The sequence below is a fragment of the Falco rusticolus genome, chromosome 4 (genome assembly GCF_015220075.1).
Source record: "Falco rusticolus isolate bFalRus1 chromosome 4, bFalRus1.pri, whole genome shotgun sequence".
Lineage (NCBI taxonomy): Eukaryota > Metazoa > Chordata > Aves > Falconiformes > Falconidae > Falco > Falco rusticolus.
In genome coordinates this window covers 4,236,903-4,263,224 of record NC_051190.1, presented here as the reverse complement: position 1 = coordinate 4,263,224, position 26,322 = coordinate 4,236,903, and the positions used below count along the sequence as shown (strand labels likewise).

General features: G+C 42.7%; 1 protein-coding gene across 6 annotated transcripts in view; it reads left to right on the top strand.

Annotated features, from left to right (window-relative positions):
* Nucleotides 1-26,322, top strand: part of IQSEC1 (IQ motif and Sec7 domain ArfGEF 1) — a 354,372-nt gene that overhangs the window by 69,110 nt on the left and 258,940 nt on the right. For all 6 annotated transcript variants that reach the window (XM_037384103.1, XM_037384102.1, XM_037384100.1 and 3 more), the window contains exon 2: nt 8,332-8,361. In XM_037384103.1, the coding sequence (XP_037240000.1) occupies nt 8,332-8,361 (30 nt within the window). The remainder of the gene's footprint in view (nt 1-8,331; nt 8,362-26,322) is intronic.

Here is a 26,322-nt window from a genome sequence, read left to right as displayed (position 1 = left end):
GTTGGGGGGGGTTCCACGATGATATTTTTCACTAACTGCCTTGGAAGGGCGCACACATGCAGTTTTTAAGTTTCCAGTGGAAGAACCTGGAGGTGGAGCTAGGCGACTGCTCGTCCTGGTACAGCATGCTGTGGGGTGCTCCTGCCTTGCAGGCTCTGTTCCCACTATTAAAAAAGTGGAGGGAGCCAGGCTTCAAACCTCCCAGCTGAGTGACTTGCTTTTTTACTGTAGTGCAATTTTGTTCCATCACCCATTTTATTTTTGCTTAAACGGATTTATCAGACATGGTTGTTAATGGGGTAGCAGTATTAGTCTGAAGGATTTCAGGCAGCAATTGTGAAGACTAGCTAAAGTGCTGGAGGGGAAGTGTTACAGCTCTCGGTCCTCCTATAATTGAAAAAAGTGAAGTATCTCATAAATGTTGACCCTGTGCTATCTTTCAAACTGACTCAGCAGTCTGGACTGTGGGAGTCTCTTCATTACAGACCCCGTGCAAAGTGACTGAGGCAGGAGTTCCCTGGCCAGGCAGCTGTGATCCTGGGGCAGCTGCCCTGGAACTTCCAGAGAGCCAGAGCTGCCCGGAGCTGGCGTGGCGGGGGCTGGGAGCCTCCCGTCAGCAGGACGTGCATCCCAGCTAGAGCCTCCTTGCAGGCAGGCTGCCGGGCAGGGGTGGAGAAATGCTGATTCCTTACTGCTCCAGGTCAGCTTCGGAGCGGTGATGTTGGCTGCTGCTTTGGCATCGCCAGTCCGGGTTTGTGGGCTTGGGGAGGTTGGAGCATATGGGAATCGCTGCGTTATCTTTATGTAGCTCCCCCTTTGTAAAAGGTGCTGCTTTCCCCTCTCCCAGTAAGCTCTCCGTATGCCTCAAGGAGTTACTGGCGTAGCTAGAGCCTTCCGAAATGAGGGGTGCTGCAGAGCACGAAGCTGCTGCTCTCGAGGTACAGGGTTGTATTTCTACGTGTGCAATAAAACCATCACAGGGGTTATTTGGCCTGTTGTTCCCATGGCGCTGAAGCAGCGGGGATGTTGGGTCGCGGCTGTGCCTCGGCAGTACCAGTCTTGCTGTCCTCACTCGCTTGTCTCCGTGGGCCAGTGTTATGGGTGTATTGCAGCAGCAGCAGCAGGAGGGGTGGGTTGTGAGCGGATCCCTCCGTCGGCTACTTCTGAGTAATTTGCCGGATCACAGCAAAACTGGGATGAGGGATGTGCGGAGGGGGGAGGCACCAGTAAGCTGAGTGGTTCCACGCCTCAGGCGGAGCTACAGCCTCTCCGGGGTGAAGGCTTTGCTGGCTCCCTCATCCAGTGAGACCTGCCTAAGAGCAGCAGAGAGGAAGGGCATCGCTCGAGTCCTGCTGGTGTGTGCGGCAGCGAGAGCCTTGCTGCTCACACCGGTATCGCTGTTCCATTTCTAGTGCTGGTGTTTGGGTGGTGCTAATCACTGCCGTCTATCTCCTGTTCAGTTCATGTAGGCTTTAGGGCAGAAGAGATGGATGTGGAGATGCTCTAGCAACTTCCGTCATCTTGTATTAAGACCCCCGCCCCCCCCGGCGATACGTCTAGTCATTATTTGGGAGGTGAAATAATGATGACAGACAAACCTGTGGTGCCAGGTTTTAAGGCTGTTGGTTAGATGCCAGTCCTGAGTATTTTGAGTTTGTTGAATATTGCTAGGTCAAATGCTTGATGTTCACTAAAACAAAATTTCACATCTTTCTATTCTGTTAGGTAAATAATTGTTCTGGTTTGTGATGTTGGAACACTTCTAGCAGTTTACGTTTTTTTTTTTTTTAAAAAAAATCACATCTGTGACATGTGAGTCTCCTTCTGTTGTTATTCTTTTCAAGGAAAAACTTCTCTATGCTTTTTCTGTTCTCAGTATGCAGATAACTTGATTTCAGAAACATACCTCTGAAGAATGAAGTAGTAAACCCCCCTTGATTGGCATTGCAATGGGGAAACTCTGTTTACACTGCTTTTTCCTTTGATGTCTTTGAGCTTATCTTTATTCTGACTTCAGACATCTCTTTCCACAGACTGTTCATTACTAGCAGCATCTTACCTGTTCCTAACCCTAATGTGCATCATGTGTGACTTGACACATGTAACCTTCTGAAAGAAACTTTTTGTTTTGTGGAAAGTTCTTAGACCCTGTCCTGGAGGATGCCAAACCAAATGGAAGTGCTATATTCAAGATGGCCATTGAACTTTTTCATATTATTTGGAAAAGAACAGAAAAACTGTTAGGGTATTACTGCTCTCAAATAATCTGTGAAAATAGAAGTTTTCCTACTGTGAATGATAGGGGGTTTATCTCAGTATTAAATCAAAATGCAGTGCAGTAATTGTACTTCTGTAATTGATTTATTTTTTCTGTTACCATTGTGATGGGCAGATCCAAGAGCATGTTTTTGCAGCAAGTGCTTGTTCCTTCATTCTGTTATGCATAATAATAAAATACTTAGGAAAAGGCTATAATTAGTGGTGGAATTCATAGTTTTTCCTCATCCTGAAACTTACCTTCTTAAAATGCTACTGACGGGACAGGTCTTACTATGCTTAATATTTTGTCACTGCTCTTTAGAGTCCAGCCCAGCAGAATTTTTCGGACCCTGTCTGATACACAGAGCCTTGCAAGCTCACCCATTTTTTTGGAAAGGAAGACCTCCGTTCCATAGGTCTGTGTTACAGGGCGTAGTGTTCTGGGCTTCACTGGCAACGTGCTGGTGCTGACCTAGACGCCCTGGCAGAAGGGCAGGGGCGTGCTGGCCGCGGGGCTCGGTGGGCTTGGGGGTGTCTGTTACGACTGTATGTGCAGCAAGCAGAGCCGCTCTTGTCAGACTCCTGGAAATGAGAGTGTTTCTTAACAGAGTATTGCTCATCTGCTGTGATCCATAGGGGCACATAACATTGCTCAGATGCAGTAGATGAAAATAAAAATCCTAGGAAGTGCTAATAGCCTTTAGATGGGGGCCTGGAAGTTTCCTGGCAACATCTGCCTTGTTTTGAATTGCTGCTCAGAACATAAATGTATAGCAACTTTATACTGAAACATGCTAATGCCTAGTCGTGATATGAGTAGTACTGTTTATGGAGCCCTTAATGAATTCTTCCTGAAGCTTTTTTCCTTGAAGGTAATCTGTTCATCTGCATTACAAATGCTGAAAGTCTTAACATATTACAAATGAACAGCCTGGAACAGGTGTAGTTTTCTTTCTTGAGGCAAGTTCTGTGCTCAGCGCAAGGCTTCATCAAATGCATTTGTTGTAGTATTTGTGCTATAAAGATTTGGTTCAATTTTCATAAAAAATGAAATTAGTGCTCTTTAGTCTGTGGTTACTGTATACTCATACCTGTGGTAGGTCTCCTACTGAAATAAAATTAGTTCTTGTGGCTTGCAAGAAGAAGATGTATTTCAGATGGAGTATGATTACTTAGCATGGAGGTTTGCCGTGCTGTTGCAAACCTTGGCTTTTACCCAGTTTGTTTGTTCTGACGGGAGTGACAGCTCTAGGTGAGGAGGTACGGCTGGGCTGGGTACCACGCGGGCGCGTGTGGGGCGGTGAAGCTGTACTGAAGCCCTGTCCACTTGGGGGGTTTACAGTGAGGTTCTGGTTCTGCTTTTGCCTCTTGGTCTACCTTGCCATGTCATGCAAAATTTTGCATCCTGAATATGAAGCTTAGGCAGGCAGAGTTTTGAAACTGTTGTTTCTACTTTCCATATAACCTGTTTTTTTAGAACATTGCCATAACTCTGCTCATTGCCTAGATAAAGTGTCTGCTTAGCTGGAAATTGTTGCAGGGGTGGTTGTGTATATCAGCCGATATAATATGCCGTAATGGTTATGAACGATATTTTATTCTGAAAATGATTACTTCATGAGTCAGACGGAAGCAGCTTTACATTGTGCTGTTTCACTTCTAAGTATAGCTTTAAGTGTAAACAAATAATCAGATGACATAAGGCTTTCAGCTTGTTTATTATTCCTTTAAGAGGAGGGAATAACGGAGAGAATTGAACGTTTCCTGCTGGAGCGAGCCAGAGATGTGCTGAGACCTTCGGAGTGAGGAAGAGCCGTGGAGTGAGCTCTGCCTCTGAAGCTGGGCTGCTTCGGGGGCTTAAGCCCCTGCTGTCACCTAAATGAACAGGAGACTTGCTGGCCGGGAGGGGAACCTCTCACGTTCTCAGTCTGAGTGGCTTTTGTGTCTTGTGCTTGGCTCAAAGATTTTGTCCAAATTGTGATATTCCTGGCTTTCAGTTTTTACGAGCTGAAAACCTCCCACCAAGGATGTTTTGTAGAAAAATTGCCAACTGCCTCTGCAACTGGAAGCCAAGACACTTTTTGTCATTGCCCTGCTCGGTGTATCTGTAAGAGGACAGCGGTGACTGTTCCTTGGGTATGCAGAGCAAAAGATAGTGAGTCATTTTGGTAATGTGAATGGAGATGTTTTCTGAAATCTCCAGTTTTCACAGATGCAGACTGACAGGTGGCGGGTGATGGCAGTACTTCGTTTAAACTAAACAAAAATAATTCAGGATTTTAATCATTACTTTGGTTTGTGGTCTCCTGCAAGCCTGAAGTACTGGGTTTTTTTGGGTTTCTTTGCACTTGTTTTTTGGTTCAAGGTTTGTTGTGATAGTACCTGTTCCTGCTGGCCTCTGCTTGCAATGGGACGATGGTAAATACTTCTAACAGCAAAGTCAGTCTTGCTGCTGTTGGCTGTAACAGCCTCAGGAGGATGTGTTTTGCCCTATTTCCTACTGAGAATGAAGTCCCTGGGGTCAGGAAGAAGACAAACTTGTACTTTAATGGGGTGTGTGAGTTAATATTTAGTTCTGCTCAAAATGAAATATTGGAAACCAGCCAGAGATGAGAGATCCTGGAGAAAGCTGCATGACATTTATCACATGGCTGATACAACTTATCTAAACAGAATATATTCTGTTTAAAATAGTGTAGCATAGAAGATATTATATATATTGTAGCCTTTCCCCACTTTAAGGTCTACCTTAAAAGAAATAATGTGGTATATTGCCAGAAATTTTGTCACCTTTCTCCTTGTTTCAGCAGTGACAGTATCATTTCTTCTGTCTGGGTCAAAAGGAAAAAGAAAAATCCAAAGCCCAGCACATGCTTACAGTGTGAGCAGAAACATTAAATATTGATCCAAATTCCTGGCTTTTAAAAAATGCGTAAAGAAAACCTAATGCCTTATTCCAAACTACATGTGGTGGCTTTTTTCAGTAGCATGTTCGTTTAGCCCTGCAAACCAATTCCTCACTCGTTCCCTGAGTAAAACTGACCATCTCTGAATAACTCTTTGGAATCTACTCCAGTAAATTTTAGCCTTGGATTTTTTTTTTTTTTTTGGTTAACCTTTGGGGATCCCCGAAATGAAGAAGGGCTGGTGGTCCATCTTCCCTCAGCCTTTACCCTGTAGCCTTGCCTTAGCTAAAATCCTTCTGGAGCTTTAGCAAGAGGAATAGTGAGTTGATGGGGAGATGGTCTAGGATGGCTGCTTGCTGCTTTGGGTGACCGCAGAATACTCTGAGTGCCTAAAGACGTTTCCCCTTTGTCATTCTGGTCAAGGAAAGGCAGAAAATTCAGACATTAAAAATGCAGTTGTCTCAGCTGTAGTTGAAAACTTGAAAGGCACAAGCAATTACACGTAACATCTTTTTCAACTGCAAGGTGTATGTTCTGCAAGATGTAATTTGCTGAAAACTGAGTGTGGGAAGTTGTCAGTTAAACACTTAATTCATTAATTTTTTTATTACTCATGGGGATGCATAGGTGAGCTTATTTCTCTGCCTCCCCTTGCATTCATGTGGCTGTCAGGGGTTAGATAACTGTGTAGAAAAAAGCTACTGTGATGTTGCCTGTTGTCTATCAGAATATGTAAGTGTGTCTAAAAACGTGACCACTTGAAGTGACGGACAGGCTTTGAAAAAATGAGAAGGGAAGCACGGGAACTGATGAATTAACACTGTGCCAGCTTGGGATTCATAAAGCTGCAGTCTGAGGATAGAATTTAGTCCTGTGGCCGTCCTCTCCTCCCCTCTGCTCTGGTCCCTCTTGGATGTGTTGAGGGGTGCGTGTGCAGGCAGAGTCGGGCTGCTAGGTAATAGGGCAGGGTGCTGGGTTGGAATGCAGCCACTGCTGATGTCTTGCGCAGGTCGGTATGTTGCAATGTCTTCAATACAATGAAGTAATGCAGCTGGATGTAAAGCCATTTGATATCAGATCCTGTCTTTGTTACCAAGAACTGGCAAAGTGTTCTCTTGAATATTTAAGAGCTTTTCTGGGTGTGGATTTGTGGGATTGTTTTTCCATTCCATGTTGTTTTATAAATTCTTTCTAATGTGCAGTAAAATAAATCTTGTGATAACAGATAATGATGCCAGTAACACTCAAATTCTCAGAGCTGTTAAGGTCTTTGTATGGGTAGGTACTGCATTCGGGTACATGAGATGCTACAGGAAGTTTTTTACAGTGGTGACAGAGATTGTTAAACGAAAACTATACTTCCTTAAATGAAAAGCAGTGGTGACTCTTCATCTCAAGTAAAAAGACCATTGTAACGATTTCAGAAGAGTGTATATTGAAACAGAGTTCAGCTCTGCAGCAAACCTTGTGGGTTCTCCACTTTGCTGGGTGTTGCAGGCTGAGATTGTGCCGTGTGGCTGCTTACAGCACTCTGCTTTCCAGGCAGAAGTGGATTCACTTTGCTTTGGGCAAAAGAATTTTCCACTGTGCTAATTTCTCTTCTCTTATACAGTATTCGATGATGTCAGCTGTCAGAAACATACTGATACGCCTGCTTGTAGGTATACCTGGCCACCTTTCTGTCCCCTGCGCTCAGCCCACTGAATTGCAACTCTCCTGCTGCTGCCAGGCTCTCATGGGGCAGGGGGCTGTGCTCCTCTGTTCCTCCTTTCCTCAACTTGGGCTTTTAAAATCATCTAGACTTCTTTGAGCTTGAAGAAATTAAAGATAATGTCAGAGCATGTAATAAAGGGGGAAAAAACCCCCAACAAATAATCAATTTTTGCTACCAATTTCTAAAATAAGATTCTGATATTTAATACTTTTTGCTTTCTAGCATTAGAGTTACAAAACGTACTAGCCATAACTTTTTTTACTGCCTCTAGCATAACATACAAGTTATCATTGGAGATGGAGGTCATTCTAGTATCAAATTGGCTGTGGGTTTTTTTGTTGTGTTGTTCCCCACTTCAGTCAAACTAGGGAAGATTCTTTAGTTCCTGAGGAAATACCTTTGTCTTTGATTTTGAGGAGGCAACTTCAGTGCTAGCATGTTGTTGCTTAAGTGCTAAATTTTGCAATATTGATCACCTTTTTATTTGGGTCCCTGGTAAGATGATGTGGAAGGGGTGTTCTGAGGCTGGTTTGCTCTGGAGTCTTCTGCGTTGCTTTGTCTGCTTCCTGGTTTTGCAGAGCCTACTGATGTATTTAAGGCTTCTGTAGCGCTGAGGCTGGATTATTTTGGAGTGGGGAAGGAGGGGAACTGGGCACACATGGTTGTACGTTTTCTTCTGGATTTTGTGTTGGTGAATTGCTGGGAGTATTGTGTTTAGGTTCCTCTTTGGAGAAGGAAACCTTGTTTGTATGAATGACACTAAATTAAATTCCGTTACTTTAAAAATATTGGAGAGGGAAGGGGGAGAGGCTTTGTTCCTGTTTTGATAAAATTATCTCACCTTGAAAAACTATACTCTTTAAGTTCTGTAACTTGGTATATCTTCTCTCTCATCTTTATACATGTATGAAATTCAGACAAGTGTGGGTTTTTAAATATTTCAAATTACTTTTATTTGCAAGCCTTAGCCCTTTCTGCGTAGTGCCTATTAAGCCTGGGGATTAGATTCCTAAATGTATTTGCCTATGATCTTTTCAGCTACAGAGTGAAGAAAAGCAAAAAAAAAAAAAATAGTACAAAGGTACAAGCTAATCTGCTTCTAGAATAATGTTAGAGGTTGGTGCTTTTCACTTGCAAATATGGAACATAAATCTTTGTTATTGCGCATGTAAAGAAGGTCTTTGCTGAGGGTTCAGAGGGTCTCAGCCCATATTTTAGTATTGTGGTCACTGGCTTCCACTGTTAACTGGTTTTTAACTTCTAATAGATCTATTCTAAACTTAGACTGGTTTCTTTAAATGTGTTATTAGTAGGGAAAGTACAACAAGCCTGAGAAAAACTAACTGAAATACAAAGGGAGAGAATGCATCAGAAGGTCTAGCATTTTTAGACTGTCTGGCTTATAAATGCTAGAAGTAATTATGTCCTAAATATTTGTGTATTACTTTACAGGTCTGAAGGTGAAAGTTCAAGAAGCATCAGGTATGTGTATGTTGTATTTTTTCTGTCTTGATGTCTTTGGTCTAAGGAAATACTGTATTTCAAAAGCATAATTTTGTTTGAAAGTGTTCAATTGAAACAGATTTTTTTTTTAAAATGTGGATTTTATTGGTACTACTTAGCATGCCATTTGTATTTTGAATAAAGGATCTTCAATCTTGGATAAGTTCAGTAATAGATAGCATGATATTTCCTAAACGCTTCTGTCTCCAGTATGGTTTAAGACTCTTCTATTAGTTTTGATAATTGGAAGAGGTTATTTGTAGTTCATTTTCACTGTTTTCAGTCCAAATACATACTCCGTAGTCATTTGTATTGGCAAAGCTGTGAGCCAGCTGCCTGCCAGTTTTTGGGGGAGCATCCGTGCTGGGGAGAAGTCCACGTACGTGTTCAGGCTTTCTCAGTAGTTTCCTCTTCTTTACTTGACAGCAAGAACGTTCATTGACTTATTATTACAATACTCGTTATGCACTTGGAAGATTGAGATAATTTAGGGAATTTAATGTAATTATCAGGTACTTTACTTTTAACTTATTCAGTATTTTATACTTGTTAAGGATACTTTTTTAAAACCTATCTCTGGAAATTTGGCTGTGAGAGTCGGACTTGCAGAGTACATGTGCTCTGAAGAGGACTGAAATGTTGAAGTTACATACTTGAATCTGAAAGTGTTCCATGTTCATTAGACTGTTACAATCAAGCAGATGCCTTGATTCTTAAGCAGTGTGACCATTTATCAATGATAACAAGATCCAAAATACTGTCTGTGGGTTCGCTGTAATACCCTGGAGCTTGTTTTAGGGGTTATCAGGACTTTGCATCTAAGGAAGCGGTATTTTATTTGTGTGGGTTTTTTTCTTTTTTTTTCTTTTTTAAAAGAACAACAAAAACAACACAGCAAAAAAACCCCAACCCAACAACAAAAAACAAAGCCAAGACCTTCCCTTGCAGAATTAAAAATCCAATTCTTATTGATAGGTGTGCAGACTATCCACAAAAACAGGTGAATTGCAGAATAATTGATCTGATATCAGAAAAACAGGGGTCTCCAGGAAGTGTTCCGAGACCCTCTGAAATGCTTTTTTTTTTTTCATCAAGCAGAATTTCAGATCAGTGTATGGCACTGAGCTGAGCTCGAGGCTCTGCCGGGGAAGCTGTAACATATTTGAATATATGGAAGCTGTAACATATTTGAATAAACAGCAGCTGCCCCGGACCAAATGGCAAGCTGCTGCAGTCCAGATCGTAGGAAGATGTTGGAGCTTTATTCCTTGGGGATTTTTAACTCCCAATGGGAGTTGCCAATGTGCTGGCAAGCTGTGGAAAGGCTAGTGCTGATCAGCTATCGCAAAGAAAAAATAAGTCCACTGGCATGAGAATTTACAGAACTATAACTGAGGTCACATTTCAACCCCTGACAGTCGTTCTGGTTTCAAACTGCAGAGTCTCCTGCAGGATCTGAGCATCCAGATGTGGAAGCAGCTGCTGAGCACCCCGAGAGTCAAGTTCCTCTCTTAGAGGCTGTATTTTGAGGCATTTAAGTAGTGTGGAGATGCAGCTGAAAGCCAGTTACTTCAGATCTGGTTTGGGTGCTACCTAAACCCCAGTGTTACCAGAGCTCCAGCCCTCGCTGTAGCATGCGTCGGTGAACCGAGATGATTTCATTGTGGGGTGTGCATGTGTCGTTTGGCTGCTGGGTGAAGGGGCTGGGCTGCAAGACTGGTAGAATAACGTTTACATGTCTGGCCAGATAAATTCCACACCTTAGAGGAAGGGTCTGCTCAGACTCGGTGCGTCTGTAGAAACTGGCACTACTACAGGGAGCATGTTTCTCCCATGCGCAGGCGTCAGGGTTGTGATAGTGACAATCAGCAGCACGTGTTCTATACGGAAACCTGCGGGCAGGCAGCGTGAGGCTTGGAGCGCGGCTATAATCTTCTGGTTTGAGGCTGTTCAGTGAATTAATGCTGTTATTCAGCATGCACTTGAGTTACTCCAGGACAGTTCCAGACTTCTGTGATAACCTAAAATTAGGCGAAGAGATGCATGCGGTAGCAGGCAGTGCAAGCAGGAGGCAGAGCCATATTCCTCCTGGAATGGTCTTTCCATCCGGCTCTTCCATCCTCTCTCTCAAGTTGTGTTTCTTCAGAGAAGAGGTGAAATGTCCCGAGAACATGCTTTTATGTTTCTGCCTGCATAGAATCCTGGTCAGCTTTCGTCTTGTCTTGGGCAAAAGCTCACTTAGCTCTTTACCTGTGTCTGGCTAGATGCTTTACATTGTGGTTAATTTGCTTCAGACTGTTTTCCTTGATTTCTGCCAAATGAAGATGAAGTGTAATCATCTCAGATGAAATCGGGTCAGTCTAGGGGATAGTGCTTAAACATCATTCCTCCTCATGGAAATACCAGGAAAATACTGGCAGATCCGTGTGCTGACTGTACTGTGCCAGCATCTTCTGCCAGATTGTTCAGTTGGGTCTGTGGAGTGAAGCATGGCAAGGAGCTGCGAGCAGGTGAGGGGCCAGGAGTAAAACGTATTGGCTCAGCACTAACTGCACCAATGCTGAGGTTAGTTAAGGGCTTATGTTTGCGGTTGGTAAGTGAAAGTATCAGGATTGTAGCATTTGACTCTAGCATGAGCACTGAAGATAAAAGGATCACTGTAAATAGAGAAGCCGCTGTGGTGGTTGGTTGGGTGGTTTTTTTTTTTTTTTTTTTTTTTACATCCTTTCTGCCAGGAGATTGCTTTGAGATCAGATGGATGGCTAGCTCAGCACGTCTGTCACTGGAAACCTGTATCCTAGGACAGTCCAGTGGCTTGTGACACAGGAGCAAGACCGTTCTCATGTTCAATGCTACCGGGGGTACGAGGCGACCCAGTGCAGTGATTAGCTTTTACTTTTGCACTTCTAGCAGATGCAGAGAGAGAAACAGATCGCTCTCTTGAATTCCGTGTGGGTCAGCGCTGGATGGCGTGGGCATCGAGCTGTGGAGCAGCTCTGCTCTGCATCAGCTTCATCCTTCTCCCTTCCCTCCCTGCTTCCTGCCAAACCTGCACCACCGCCATCCTTGTTAAACTTTTTAATTCTTCTAGGAGGGTCTTGTTAGAAGTTTTTCTTAGAACTCTGAGCATTACATAGAAGAATTAGGATTCCAAAGGGCAGGCAAATAAATGTATGTTGTGGGGTTTTTTGGCTTGTTTTGTCCCTGTCTTTCCCTCCACCCCACCACCCCCCCCCCCCTCCTTCCCCCAGCTGTGATGTGCAGCTGGGGCTGGCAGGCCATGCCAGTCTGGCACCAGTCGTGCCATGGGACTGGGAATCCCTCAGTTCGGTTTAGTCTCTGCCAGTTGAGTGTAATCAGACTTTTGTCTGAGAGATTTGGAATAGCTGGCATTTTCCAGGCTGAAATGGAATATCCACTGCAAGTGATACCCTAGAATTTTATACTGTTGCTCAGTTGCAAAAGTTATTGCCTTGGTGCATTTGTTTTTCAGTAGCTTTATAGCTTGTCATAATGATGAAAATTTATCCAAAGAATGTTTTGAAGCGTCCTGAAATGCAGCAAATGCTGAATCTGACTGCAGAGACAAAGCTAATGCAGAAAAGCAACATGATTCCAGGTAATACACTGAAACAATTAACAATCATCTTGATTCCCCCCCCACACACACCTTGGCTTTCTCATTATGTGACCAAAACACCACTATCCTATTGTTTGTGCAAGCCCTTAAAACTCTTTCTGCATATAATATTGTTGTACTGTAATAAACTTGCATTGGTTTCCTTTTGGTGAATGCCCTGTAATTTTCAAGTCTAGGTATTTGTTAAATCTATTAAAATGGATAAATTGCATTCTCAGATGTAATGAACACATACACAGTGAGCTATGAAATTGTCAGTGTGATGGTCCTTTTTGATTATCTGTCTTCGTATGTTTTCAGCAGAAAATTTAATTTGGTTTACAAGCAATTCTAATATTTAGTAGCATGACCTGACAGTTACAGATATGACTGTATATATGTCGTATAATCTATCATACTAAAATTTGCAAGAATAGCATGTCTCAAGGTTTAGTAACCAGAAGACGTTCCTCTTAAGTCTTCTGTGGACCCTGCGTGTTTTCAGGAGCACAAGGCAGCAGAATGGAGGATTCAAGCAGCATACGAGGTGCAGAGGGACTCAGAAGATCAGTAAGCATCGCTGATGAGCAAACCTCTAAAACCTCTCCAGAAACAATACCTCTGTTCTGGCTTGCCTTCCTTTCCCATTTTTATTCTTCTAAGAGATTAACAGTAGTATGAATGGCTCAGAGACCTAAGATTTAATTAACCATTTCCCTAGGTATTCTTTTGCTGCTTTTCTGCCAGTAAAAGAGGTGAAATTAATTATGTTTGAGATGACTGTAGCTACTCCACACAATTGCTCCATGGTATTGCTGGTGTAACACTGCTACAGCTGGTGTGTCAGTTGGTCGTCAGCAGCGCAGAGCATCTCCCAGACCCTGTCCCAGCAGCCACCCTGTGCAAAATAAATCTTCAGTCAGACCACTGGAATTCACCTGTCCTCTTTAGGGTTTTGTGTTTCTTTCCAGTTGTGTGCTTTTGAAAGGAGAAATGAACGGGGTAAACTCTAAAGTAACAATACTGCATAAAAGCAGGGTGTTCTCATGGCTCCTGAACTGAGAGGTGCCAAGGCTGTTGCCAGAAACCTGTGGTGTTCCGTGAATATCCACATAACTAACTTAAGAAAAATGCAAGGGAAGAGGGGAGAACCTGAAGGTTAATTAAAAAAAAGAAGAGGGTCAGTAGAAGCACTAGCTGTGCAGAAAACATCAGCTAAATAATTTAGCTGATCCAAAAGAAAAGTCTCGGTTTGTAATTCTTCTCAGTAAGTAAATAGATGGAGGAGGTGTAAAGTTTTGTGTTAGTTGAGGGCCATGCAAAAAGGCTAATTTCATGTAAAGGTGTGCATTAGATTAAGTGGAAAAGTGATTGTCTAATTTAATTTAGAGCAGGGAAGGATTGTACAAGTATCAGCCTCATTCTGTGCTGTGTGGAGTGGGAGGAATGGCTGTTAAACACACCTTGTCAAACTTCAGTAATTGAGACAAAGTCTAGCAGGAAGCAAAGTTTTGTGTGTTTTTGTTTTATTTTACCCCAGTAAAATCTACTTTGTGTGACTCAGCCTTCTCTCTGATAACCTGCAAAGTACAGGTTTGGGGGACTTAGAGACAGCCGGACTCATAAAACTAATTTCCGAGTTCAAATGTATTGCTTTGCAATCCAAGTGACTCGGTGAGTGCATCTGAAGAGGGCCTTTTCTGGCTGGTTTGCATCCCTCCATAAAGCCTCTCTACAGTTTTATAACCCGTCCTTAAAATGTGCAAAAGCATAATTTGTTACTAATTAAAAAAAATCTTTCAATAGATTTCTACATAAATATCAGGCTGACCCTCAACAGTAGAATAGAATATGATGAGGTTCTTGATGTTAATTTAAACTAGTTTTATTACTGCTGTATAAATAAAATATATGGAAACAGCTTCTAGTAGCTGAGATGGCTGTGGAGTTGCTAACGGCTTTAAAATTGCAAAGCTTTAACATGAATTTCAGAATGAAAGGACAGCAGTATGTTAGATCAAGTTGTCAGAAATGTTTCTGTGTCATCTTTTAATAGTTAACTCCACACTTGTAATATTAGAATATGGGTTTTTTTTCCTAAAATGGAAGATCTACTTTTATAGAATGAATGGGTGCAAAACTTAAAAAAAAAAGAGTTTAATAAGATTGGGAGTATTCCTATTTATTCTTAGAAATCTGTCATCCTGTGCAACGTGGAATCACGTGAAAGGTGTGCTGTAAGGTATGGGACTTCCCAGGAGTGGGGGATACTATTGATGTGGAAGCCTTTGTACCATGCTCACACCAGCGCTCTGCCTGTAGTTTTTGGTCATCTCCTTGAGCAATAGGAACAATTCCTCCTTTTCACCCCACACTGTACGCTCTGTCTCTATACACTTAACAAATATTTTCTAAGTGCCTGACTTCATTGGGATGACTGCTTGCCTTCATCCCCTCGCGCTTCATTTTTGTGCTGTGAGTGATGATCAAGTACCGGGGCTGCTGGGTCCATGCAACCCAGGGCTGCCAAGGGAGGACATCTGAGACTGCAATCTTCTCGAGGAAAAAATGGTTGTGACTAGAGGGGAACGCAGCTCGCCCCAGGAGCTGGGGCCAGGTCCCAGGAATACTGCCCAGGGATGGTGTATACTTGCTGATGTGGGAGGGCGAGCTCAGGTGCTGGAACCACAGGACCAGCAATGAGGAAGTCTGGTTTCAGTCCCAGCATCTTCCCCACAAGGCTTGAGCTGCGTCCTTGCGTTAAATTGTGCACTTGAACCACACTTGGGGAACTGGGTGATGTTTAAGACAACGGAATGTTAAATTCTAGCTTTAGATAAAATTATAAAAGTAGTGAAGTCTGGAGATGCAAGCATTAGCGTGTGAGTGTTCTTAAAAGGTGAGCAGTATTTCCAGAGTAGATTTTTTTCTTCAGTAACTTACATCTCTTACTAACATCTTAGAATTAAGCTGTTATTAACAAACAACTGTAATTGTTTTTTCCAGATGTTCTTGAAGCTGATGAAAGCAAATTAGCCTTAGGTTGTTGGTATTATTGTTTCTGAAGCCTTGTGCCAGCATTCCTGTTTGCAACCAGAATGTCTGTTCTGCCCTTCCGACTGCCAGAGGACCACACGCTTATCTATAAGAGTTAATACCGGACTGGATTTATTTTTCTCCAGACTTTGCATTAGCGTTATACGTTAGAAATTGTTTTATGAATTGATATGTGAAGGATTAGGAAGGCTTACTAAAATCAATAATCGGTAGAATCCAAGGTGCTCAGAAGGTTTCTCATAATTTGTTTCTGCTAAGCTCTGGTGTTGCATGGGACTGTAAGAGGCTCTTGAGGCTTGCTAGTTGTTTAATTTTTTGACTACTTAGAAATCTGGCAGTTAATTGGAAGATCTTTCTCGGAGGCAGAACTGCATCAGTATTGTCTTGTACTGTTACCTGTTTGACCATTCAGAACTAAATTTGTAATCGGGAGAGGAACTGGAAGGAAAAAACCTGCACAATGCCACAACCAGCTGGTACAAACAATGTTGTCTGTGGTCAAAGCCCACAGTAGATGGTTGGATGATGGTACGGATAGGTGAGCTCTGGACTAAGTGTACCAAACACCACCATTGGTGAGTTAGTTTGAAATGAACTGATAGTAACATAGCGGTCAGGTTTGGGCCCCTCACTAGAAGAGGGATGTAGAGGGGCTGGAGCGTGTCCAGGGATGGGCAGTGGGGCTGGGGAAGGGGTTGGGGCACAAGCCCTGTGAGGAGCAGCTGGGGGAACCGGGGGTTCAGGCTGGAGAGGAGGGGGCTCGGTGGGACCCTATTGCGCTCTACAGCAAGGTGGGGGTGGGGCTCTTCTCCCAAATCACAAGTGATAAGACAAGAGGAAAGGGCCTCAAGATATGCCAGAGGCGGCTTAGATCAGGTATTAGGATTTTTTTTTTTTCACTGAAAAGGTGTTGAAGCATTGGAACAGGCTTCCCAGGGAGGCAGTGGGGTCTCCATGCCTGGGGGTGTTTAAAAGCTGTGTAGACGTGGTGCTGAGGGACGTGGTTCAGTGGTGGCCTTGGCAGTGCTGGGTTAATTGTTGGACGTGATGCTCTCAAAGGTCTTTTCCAACCTAAATGATTCTATGACTGAATATGTTTTGTTGGGTGCTCTGTGACATGTATGGGATAGGAATGCCTTTTCGGTACAAAGTGAATGTAAACTGTATTCGTGGTGAAAGGGTTCGTGATCAAACGGGAATTGCTCTCTTCGCTGTTGCTTCAGCAAGGCTTGTCTTTGTGAGACATGGTAAGAAGGTAACAACTTGCGTGTCAAGCAGAATAATCTTCTCAGATACTCTGCACAACCAGTGTAACTGCAGCGCGTGGGCTGGTGGCTGATGGCAGTCCTTCCCCATCAGCCTTCTGAGGAAAGTCACAAGATTCTTTGACAAAGGAAGCAGGGAACGGAGGTTTGGGTGGTGATTGCAAGACACTTGCCGAGTTGGAAGAGGGGAAGGCGATACTGCTTCATGCAGCCAGGTTAGCTAGAGTTTTGCCTCTGTTTCTAGTGTGCTCATGTATCTGAAACTACCATGTGCCCTACCTACACCCCTGCCCTGCTCGGGGTATACGGTGAGTTGATTTCATCAGAGATTGTAAATCGGAGAGCAGAGCATGGCCATATATATGCTTTATATGGCTGCCTTGACAAGGGAAGCCACTGTCTGTTTTCACAAATTTGTCACTGCATGTTCTTTTTACTCTTAAGTGGAATGAACTCACAGTAGTAAAGCTTTTTCCTCAAGTGTAATTGCATTCAGTGTAACAAAATAACTTGGCAGCATCAGTAGTGGTATTTTAGGCACTTGATTTTTCGGGAAAGAGATTATGGGAATTAGTTGTAAACTGGAAAGAGACCTTCAAAATTTCCTGGTGATACCGAGTGCCTCTTTTTTTTTTTTTTTTTTTTTTTAACTTGCCTAGTTAGAGGTGTTTTAAAAGTTTCTGATTTTCAAAAAAAGGTTGACCATATACCTGAACAATCGGTCCAAGTGTTATAAATTACATATCGGGCTTGCCCAGCAGAATTATTAATGTGATCAGCAATTACATTCTAAAATGTAATTTTCAAAAAATTAAAAAAAACTACATGCCAGTCCAGTATGGGTAGTTGATCAGTGACTTTTTAGCATTCAGCAGCTGCAATAGTGTAGATATTTTAGCAAGTACAATTTCAGAGTTAACAATGATAATGTAAGTCAGAAGCATACACTTTATTTCATAAACCTTCTATTGTTTTTACACATCCTCTGTTGGAAGAAGAAAAACAAGAGTCATACTGTGCTTTTTTGAGGCAGTTTAGTCAAGAAGTGAGTTAACAGAGTTCTAGTTCTCCAGGTATTACAGCCAAAATTATACCATTGCTTCGGAGCATCCTGTGTAACTGCATGGCTGTGCTAGCTGGTGGGAGGGGGGCGGCTGAGGGGACCTCTTTAACCTGAGTCTTCAAAAGAAGTCCACAATTCTGTGCTTCGTATAGTAAGGGTTTTATTTTTCTGGATTGCTTTTCAACATGTGTTTCATGACTCAGAAGTTTCAGGTACTGTAAATGATTCTAAGCATCAATGCCATTAAACTGTATATTTTGTAGAAAAAATAATCTGTGTGAACTAAGGTAACTGTTTTTCCCTCCGTTAATGCTATTTCCTTAGACTCATTTGGCAAGGAGATATAGTAGTGTTGTACTGATAGGTGAATTAAAGGGAAAAATGCTGGATTTTTTTTTTTGCAATAGTTGTGTAAACATGAGTAGGTGTCTGCAGTTTAATGGAGTTTTTCATTTCAGGTAATGTATTACACCGCTGTTTTTGACTTCTGAATTACTAAGATTCCAATTTTTATACTGCAAAGTAGAATTAAGTCTTGCTAAAAACTGGATACCATCCAGGTGGATAAACCAGCATATGTAAGCATTATGTCTAAAATTATTTGCACTGGAAATAGATGACTGTAATTTGTATAAGTTTCTAAGTACTGATTGTGCTCAACAGAATTCTCTTGACAGGCTGGCAGTTGTTGAATTTGCAATCTGTAAAAGACAAAGCTTTGTAAGTGGTTTCACATTAATTCAATGCAGCTAGTTTTTATACTCGGTCCTTGAAGGAGTTGTTCTTGTTCAGAAGTAGTCCCATTGGTTACTATGTAAGATAAGGCTGCCTTAATGAGCAATATGTGTGAACAACTTAATTCAGTAAGTTGAGTGCTTGTGGTGCCACCGGATTTCTTTCTTGTGTAGATAAAGTATTTTGAATTTCCTTAATGATTTTGCTATTCCATCTCAGTTGGTTTTGTTCTTTTCTATTAGAATACACATGAAACACTGGCTAAATCTAGGGGATGGAATATGAGAATAATGAAGGAAAAAACATAGACTATTTTATACTTTGTGTAGTTCGTCGTGTTCTTCAAGGGCTTTGGTTAAAGTTGGTCTGGAGCATCTGCTGAACAGTTTGTAATTACCCGGTTGAATTCTTGTTTCCATGCCCTCACTCTAGGCAAGACAGGCAGGACTCATGTGCATTTTGAGTAAAACTTGACACATCTGTTAGCTGTTTGGGACAATGAGAATCACCTCTAAATGAACTAGTGTTTTCAGCGAGCTGAAGGCATCCTGCTGTGCAGCTCATACTAAATGAGGTTGCCTTCTGCCTCCTCTTCGTCTGCTTTTCAGAAGAACATGGAATCTGTGTACCCTTGTGACACAAATTTTTCCCTGGCCTGTGATGTAGGCAGAGGTGTGTCCATCACATACAGCTGGTGGGGGGGGCAGGTTTAGAACACAGAACAGTGGCACAGTGAGTCCAGCGGAACCGCTGCTGTAGCTGGTGCAGGAGTTCCAGAGGACAGGGTATGAGCTGAAGTTGGTTTATCTTATGAATTTAAACTAGGGCTTTTTCTTTCCTTTTTTTTTTTTTTTAATGGAGGTGTGATTATATTTGCATAGCCCTGTGAGGACGTGAATGATAAAATCTGACTTTAGGAACCGAATTAACTGGGTATAATTTCCTCTCCACTAGAAATAATCTACACTAATTATTGGAAATACATGTGCATGTGCAAACTGATAGGATCATGAGTAGAACACAGTGAGTTCTGTTGATTTGTCTCTACGTACTGCCGATAAAAAATACCTCCTTGCATATAATCTTTCTTTTGAAAGAACTTGTATGTTAGACACTTACAGATAGGACTTTTAGCCAAAGGTACCTTGCAATGCAAGATGCAAGGTTCAGGCACAATGCAGCAATGTTTATGTAGGAGTCTGTGCATTGACAACTTAAAATCAAAGAGAGAACATTCACAATTTTTCTTTCTGATCTCAATGTTTTACACAAGTAGTCATGGTTAGACTAATTCAATCCAACAGGAAAATGTGCAGCAAAAATAGATGTGTAAAAATATACTGATGCCTTTAAAGGCCTTTTTCCCTTTTTGCTTTTTTAAAATCTATATTCTAGGTAGTTTTATGCCTCAGTGTAATTCAAGAATGAGCCTTGGATTTGGAGTGAACCGTGGTTTAGATATCTGGTTCCTCATCTGAACTGTTTTAATGATACTTTTGGCAGTATTCCAGTAAGTGCAATTGTCAGTAAATGGAAGATGAAGTAAGCAAACGTGTATTGGAGACACTGAGAACAGAATCATATGCTAATAAAAACATAAAGACAAAAAGAACAACATTTTATGTTATCACAGTACAGAAGAAAAATCAGTATCCTAAAATAGACATCATAAATAATTGGAATCAAGGCTAAAGCTTTGTGTGTGATGTAACTGCTTCCGAGGAACTATTGAAGAAGCGAGTTGGAGTGGTTGTGAAGGCATGTTTATGGCTGAGGTGGTGATTGTTGGTTGATTCCCTCCCCCCACCCCCCACCAGTTCTTCCCCTGCTTTCCAGAGGAAATGTCAATTTTTGTACCATTTTTATGGGGCTGTCAATAGCTTTGTCTGTACTCAGGGAGTTCTCAGAAGTTCCTGACTTGTGGTGGCCACGCGGTCCTGTTCAGAGGCATGGGGAGTGCACCACTGACAGGGACCCCTGCCAAAAATCAGGTGGGGCTGTGGGTGCACTGGTGCTGTCCGTGAAACTGAAATAGGGCACAACCTTCTGTGGGGTATTTGTGTGAGGTGGATGGAGAAGTGGAAGGAGAGCAGGAGGAACAGATGCCAGTAGAAGTCAAGAAGTGCTGTTTGGGTGGTTACCATCCTTACAGCCATGCTCAACCTGATGAACAAAACCTTTATTTAGAGAAGTGTAACTATGCTGAGCTTGGGTGAGTGGTGGAGTGTAGGTGTAGACATCCTTGTGTTCTGTGATATGGAAGTAGAGGCCAAGGAGTTCTTTGAGTTTGGTGAATGTGTTGCTTTTTTTTTTAGTGTCTGGTCCTAACGTTTATCTTCAGATTGCTGTGGCCACCAATATCAGAGAGATATATCACTAGATTTGATAATGGTAGCAACCAAACATTATATCACACGATTTCAAACTATACGCATGTTGTTCTACCTTCTTTTGTAAATGAAGCTGTAGATTTTTGTCGCCTTTTCAAAGATGAACAAAACTAAGTAAGACAACTCTTCATGCGTACTTCTTGTTCTTAAAGTGTAGTGAAGCCTGTAAAGGTTTCTGTGACTTCTTTAGTAAAAATAACTAACTGAAAGCCTTAACCTTTTGTGCCTCCTTGCTTTGCCCTGTCATTAGCTGTCTTCTGTTGAGGTTAAGAGGAGAAAGTAAAGCATTTTAACTTATCTCGGTAATGGATGCCCTTACTTGCTGAAATCCCATATTGATTCTACAGTCTTATCTGCTGAACATATCTGTAAGTACCTGTCAGCTAGTCTTGCCTAATTTCTGCCATCAATTTGGCCTCATTAACTTATTGTTGATTAAATCAAGCACACTACTTGGGATACCCCTGTCATTTATTTATAACAGTTAACTTTATCAGGGGAATAAGATTCCTCCTCTGAATTTTAATGCAAGAAACAGTATCTGTATAGAAAACTAGAGACTGGAGCCAAAATTAATAGGGCTGGATGGAATACTACATACACTTGGCATGTGACACATGGAAAAAATTGTTTGAAGGTAAACCGACTTGCTCCTGGTTTTAGTCAAGCTTTATTCTGACCTGTATTGTGTATGGTGCAAAAGTCCCAAGTCGTATACTCAAGAACTACGTTTTGAAGTGTTGTAAGGGTACAGTTAGAGAACGTTCTATGGGTATCTTCAGCCTTCCAATTTCTTTGCGTGCTTTTGTTATAGAGTCAAACTTAATTTGATCTTCAAAACTTTTGAAGTGGTAAAGACTGGAGCATATCACTCATACTAAACAAACCTTGAACTTAAATCAGTCAAATCCTTCCTTTCTAGATACTGTAAACCGATCGTATGCATGAATTAAGATGGCTTACCATTATTCAGTTTTTTTAGGGAAAAAAAAGTCCCTTTGTGCTCAAACAAATATAAAAAATCCATCAAGAATTCATTTAAATTTCTAGCCTTCTAATAAACCCCTCAGCTCTGATGCATAAATCAAGGAAAGTTTCCACTCTGCAATGAAGATGAGGATTTCAGCTCACACGTTGTCATTTAATATGTGCTCAGAATATATGGAGTTAAGCTTGACTTGCCTGAGATGTCACAGCTCTTTATTTTTTTCATCATCTTTTCTCTGCTGCCTTTGGTTTTGAAATGAACTGCTTTGAAAAGCACTGCTGTAAGTAACCTCCTGACCAACGCGTGTCTTTGCAAAAATGACAATAGACTTCTCAGAAGCACAGCTACAGAGGACTATATGCTACCGAGATAACATTAGCAGGATATCTGAGTGTTACTTTGATTGTGCACTTTATCTATTGTGAGTGTTTGACTTTGAAGAGCTAGGTCTGCTGTGACTACGGACTACTATGTTATTTGTAATCCTTTGGCACTAAAACATGCTGTGCTTCCTGAAGTAATTGTGAATTAATTGGCATTGCTGCGCTGCATACAGCAGGTGTAATCTGGTTCCTTTAGAGAATGCTTTCCACAGCATCCTTCAGAACTGAGGTATCAGAATAATTTAACAGTCTTACGTACAGATCTTGGAGAAATGCATAAGGACGTCTGGAAAAAGGTGTCAGCGTAGAGTAGTGTGCACACTGCAGAGAGAAGAAATACAGTGGTCATTGCTTTGGGATGCTGAAGAGAGACTTCAAATAGCACTCACTTAAAACTGATAGCATAAATAGGCCTACCTTTAAACTCTAAACCAATCTATACCTGCTTTTGGAGAGTCATCTTTCTTGGAAGCTCAAAGCAAAAGTCACTTTTCCAAATCTGGATTCATAAGAAACAGTTGACTTCTGTTCTGGCAGACTTTCTGGACCCTCTTAGGAAGAAGTAGTATCGTTCTCCTCTAAGGCCTGCTATAGCTGGCAGCTCACGTAAGAGAATTATTCAGACAGAAAGCAGAGCTACTAAATGAACCAACAGCTGGTAGCTACTTGGTCTTTTGTTGTAGCTACCTGATTTATTTTATGAAAAAAGAAATCTGAGGAAGCTGAACAAACAAAGCAAGGATGCTCATGGCTAATTACGGACTCTGTAAATATGACTGAGTCATCCATGAATCCTGTTGTCAGCATTTTTCACTGTTCTTGCATTCTGTTTAGAAAAGCAAGGAATGGTCTGCCTAAGTATTTTGGCTAGATCCAAAGAGGACTCTAAAATGTCAAGGCTAAGTGACTGAACATTTCAGTAATTTCTGGCTTCACTGCTTGTCTAATTTGCTTCATAATCCTTGTTCTATAGAGCTGGAGGAATTTTTCTTGGACCTGCTCATGAACTGATTAAAATGGAGGAGGTCTGAAGGCGTTATGCTGATGCCATAGTTTCAGAGTCCAGAATGTCTGCTGGATTACATTGTAAAAGAAAATAGTAGAGGGCTTCACGCCATTGCGTTTCTGCTAAAACCTGTGGTGTTCGCCACCGTGCCCACGTTCTGACTGGAAGGTTTCATCAGAGTAAGCCTGGCTCTGGGAGGTGGCTCTGTCCCTGGAAGGGCATGCTGTTTGCGTGCTGGAGGGGGATGGCAAAATGGTCTGCAGGGCGGGAGGTACTCTTTGCTCAGTCAGTTATTTAAACGACTGATTCTTTCAGTTGTAGCTCCAGCACTAATGTGATCAGATTCGCTTCTGTCTCTTCTTGCCCTTGCTGTATAGGATCCTTATTTTATGGCAATCCATTCTCTTTCTATAAAGACTGAGCATGTGGGAGATAGTTCTTTCAAGTCTTTGCTTCAGCAGATGAGTCATTTCTCAGTGCTTCAGGGTAGTGAATGTACCTGCTTTCTTGTGATACAATCCTTGCAATGCCTGAACATTATTAATGTAATGCATGTGACACACAAATCTGTTTCTTTAACTGCAGTCTTGTTGAGAAGAGATGATGGACAAATTTTTGGAAGCCAGGCTTTTTGTAAGAAGAAATCAGTGCTATTTTGATAGCATAAAACGGAAAGGCTACACGTTCTCAGGATCTACGCTTTGTCTCTGTAGTGGTGCTTCATTATTTTAAGGGGTTTGCATAATTGTGGCTTATGTCCTTGTTCTCTCCTAGGATACGCTTCATAATAACTACAAAGTTTCCTAAAAAAACCCTAAAGTAAATCACAGTAACATTAAGTTTTCCTCTGTAGAACATATGGTTTCTACTCCTTGAAGACCAAGCCCTTCTTTGGTCTTGTGGAGATACATTCCAATACTGTAGATGTTCTGAGACAACATAACATACTTTGCTGGTCTGAGTGTTAAATAGTCAAGATTTAAACTGCTCTTCTGATGCCTTGCTAGGAGCGACCCCACTTCTAAATTGCATTAGATTGTTGAAACTATAACAAACACCCCAAACTACACACCCCATTATGTAATGTTGGGTGGAATGAACTTAATTTAAAAAAATAATCAGGGAAATACTTCTACGGCTACTCTAGAAATACGAATAGCAGCTGGCCTTTTATTCCTCTGCTAACATTGTACACCCTCACCATTCATGCCTAACCTAAGTCATTACCAGTCTGAGGGTTTTATGGAGGTCTTTTCATGTAGTTCAGTAATGAGCATGTTCATTATCACTTTGAAGAAAAAGATCCTGGTGCTGTTTCTTAGATAAAATAGGGCAATACCAAAGGTTTAGGATTAAACAAGAATCGTAAAAGCTGATTTTTTTACTTTTATATTTGCACTTAACTAGTGGCAAAATTGATAACTACTGCCTGAAAGGATGTAGGAAGTTACTAGGCAATGGGTAGTTAACAATAGGAGGAGGGTGGAAGGGTACCCTAAGACACTTGTATGCAAGCAAATAAATTACTGGTTCCTTATTCTGAAAGGATCATACAATTATAGAATGGTTTGGGTTGGAAGGGACCTTAAAGATCATCTAGTTCCCGCCCCCCCCCCCCCCCCCCCGCCACGGACAGGGGCACCTTCCACCAGCCCCGTCCAGCCTGGCCTTGGGCACTGCCAGGGATGGGGCACCCACAGCTGCTCTGGGCAGCCTGGGCCTGTGTCTCACCATCCTCAGGGTAAAAAAGTAAAAAACTTTTTCCTAATACCTAATCTAAATCTACCCCCTTTCAGCCTAAAGCCATTGCCCCTTGTTCTGTCACGACATGCCCTTGTAGAAGGTCCCTCCCCAGCTTTCTTGTACCCTTTAGGTACTGGCAGGCTGCTCTAAGGTCTCCCCAGAGCCTCCTCTTCCCCAGGCTGAACAACCCCAACTCTCAGCCTGTCTCCATAGCAGAGGTGCTCCAGCCCTCTGATCATCTTCGTTGCCTCTGGACTGGCTCCAGCAGGTCCATGTCCTTCTTGTGCTGGGGGCCCCAGAGCTGGCTGCAGTACTGCAGAGGAGAGGGGTCTCACGGGAGCGCAGCACAGGGGGAGCATCACCTCCCTCAACCTGCCGGCCATGCGGCTTGTGATGCGGCTCAGCATTCAGTCGTCTTTCTGGGTTGCAGGCGCACACGGCTGGCCCATGCCGAGTCTTATGTCCACCAACACCCCTAAGTCCTTCTACCTCAGGGCTGCTCTCAATCCATACTGCCCAGCCTGTGTTTGTGTTTGGGTTTGCCCTGACCCAGGTGCAAGACCCTGCCCTTGGCCTTGCTGAGTATCATGAGGTTGACATGGGCCCACTTAATGCAGAGGAACATGGACAAGCTGGAAGCACCCCATCCCTCAAGTGTGCCAACCGCACCACTCAGCTTGGTGTCATCAGCGCACTTGCTGAGGGTGCGCTCAATCCTGCTGTCCACGTTGCCGACAAAGATGTGAAACAGCACCAGTCCCAGTACCAACCCTCAAGGAACACCACTCAGCACTGGTTCCACTTGAACATCAAGCCACTGACCACAGCTCTTTCAGCACAACCATCCAGCCAATTCCTTATTCACCGTGTAGTCCATCCATCAAACCCACACCTCTCCAGTTTAGAGACAAGGATGTCATGTGGGACAGCATCAGATGCTTTGCACAAGTCCAGGTAGATGACATCAGTTGCTCTTCCCTCATCCCTCAATACTGTAACCCAGTTGTAAAAGGCCACCAAATTTGTCAGGCACAAGTAGCCCTTAGTGAAGCTGTGTTGGCTTTCACCAGTCACCTCCTTATTTCCCACGTGCTTCAGCATAGTTCCCAGGAGGATCTGTTCCATGATCTTGCTGGGCACAGAGGTGGGACTGACCAGCCTGTAGTTTCCTGTGTCTTCCTCATTTCCCCGTTTAAAAGTGGGGGTTATGCTTCTCCTTTTGCAGTCAGTGGGAACTTCACCGACTGCCACGACGTCTCAAATAGGGTGGGGAGTGGCTGAGCCACATCATCCGCCAGTTCTCTCAGGACCTGTGGATGCAGGTCGTCAGGTCCCATGGACTTGCGCACCATCAGGTTCCTTGGATGGTCTCGAACCCAAACGTCTCCCACAGCAGGTGGCCCTTCGTCCTCCCGGTCCCTGCCTTTGCCACCTGGGCGGTGTGGCTGGAGCACTTGCCAGCGAAGGCTGAGGCAAAAGTCACCGAGTACCTCAGCCGCCTCCATGTCCCAGGTAACCAGCTCTCCCATTCCCTTCCAGAGAGGGCCCTCATTTTCCCTAGTCTTCCTTTTACCACCAACGTACCTACAGAAGCTTTTCCCGTTGCCCTTGATGTCCCTGGCCACATTTAATGTTCTCGGGGCTTTAGCTTTCCTGACCTGGTCCCTGGCTGCTCGGACAATTACCCTGTA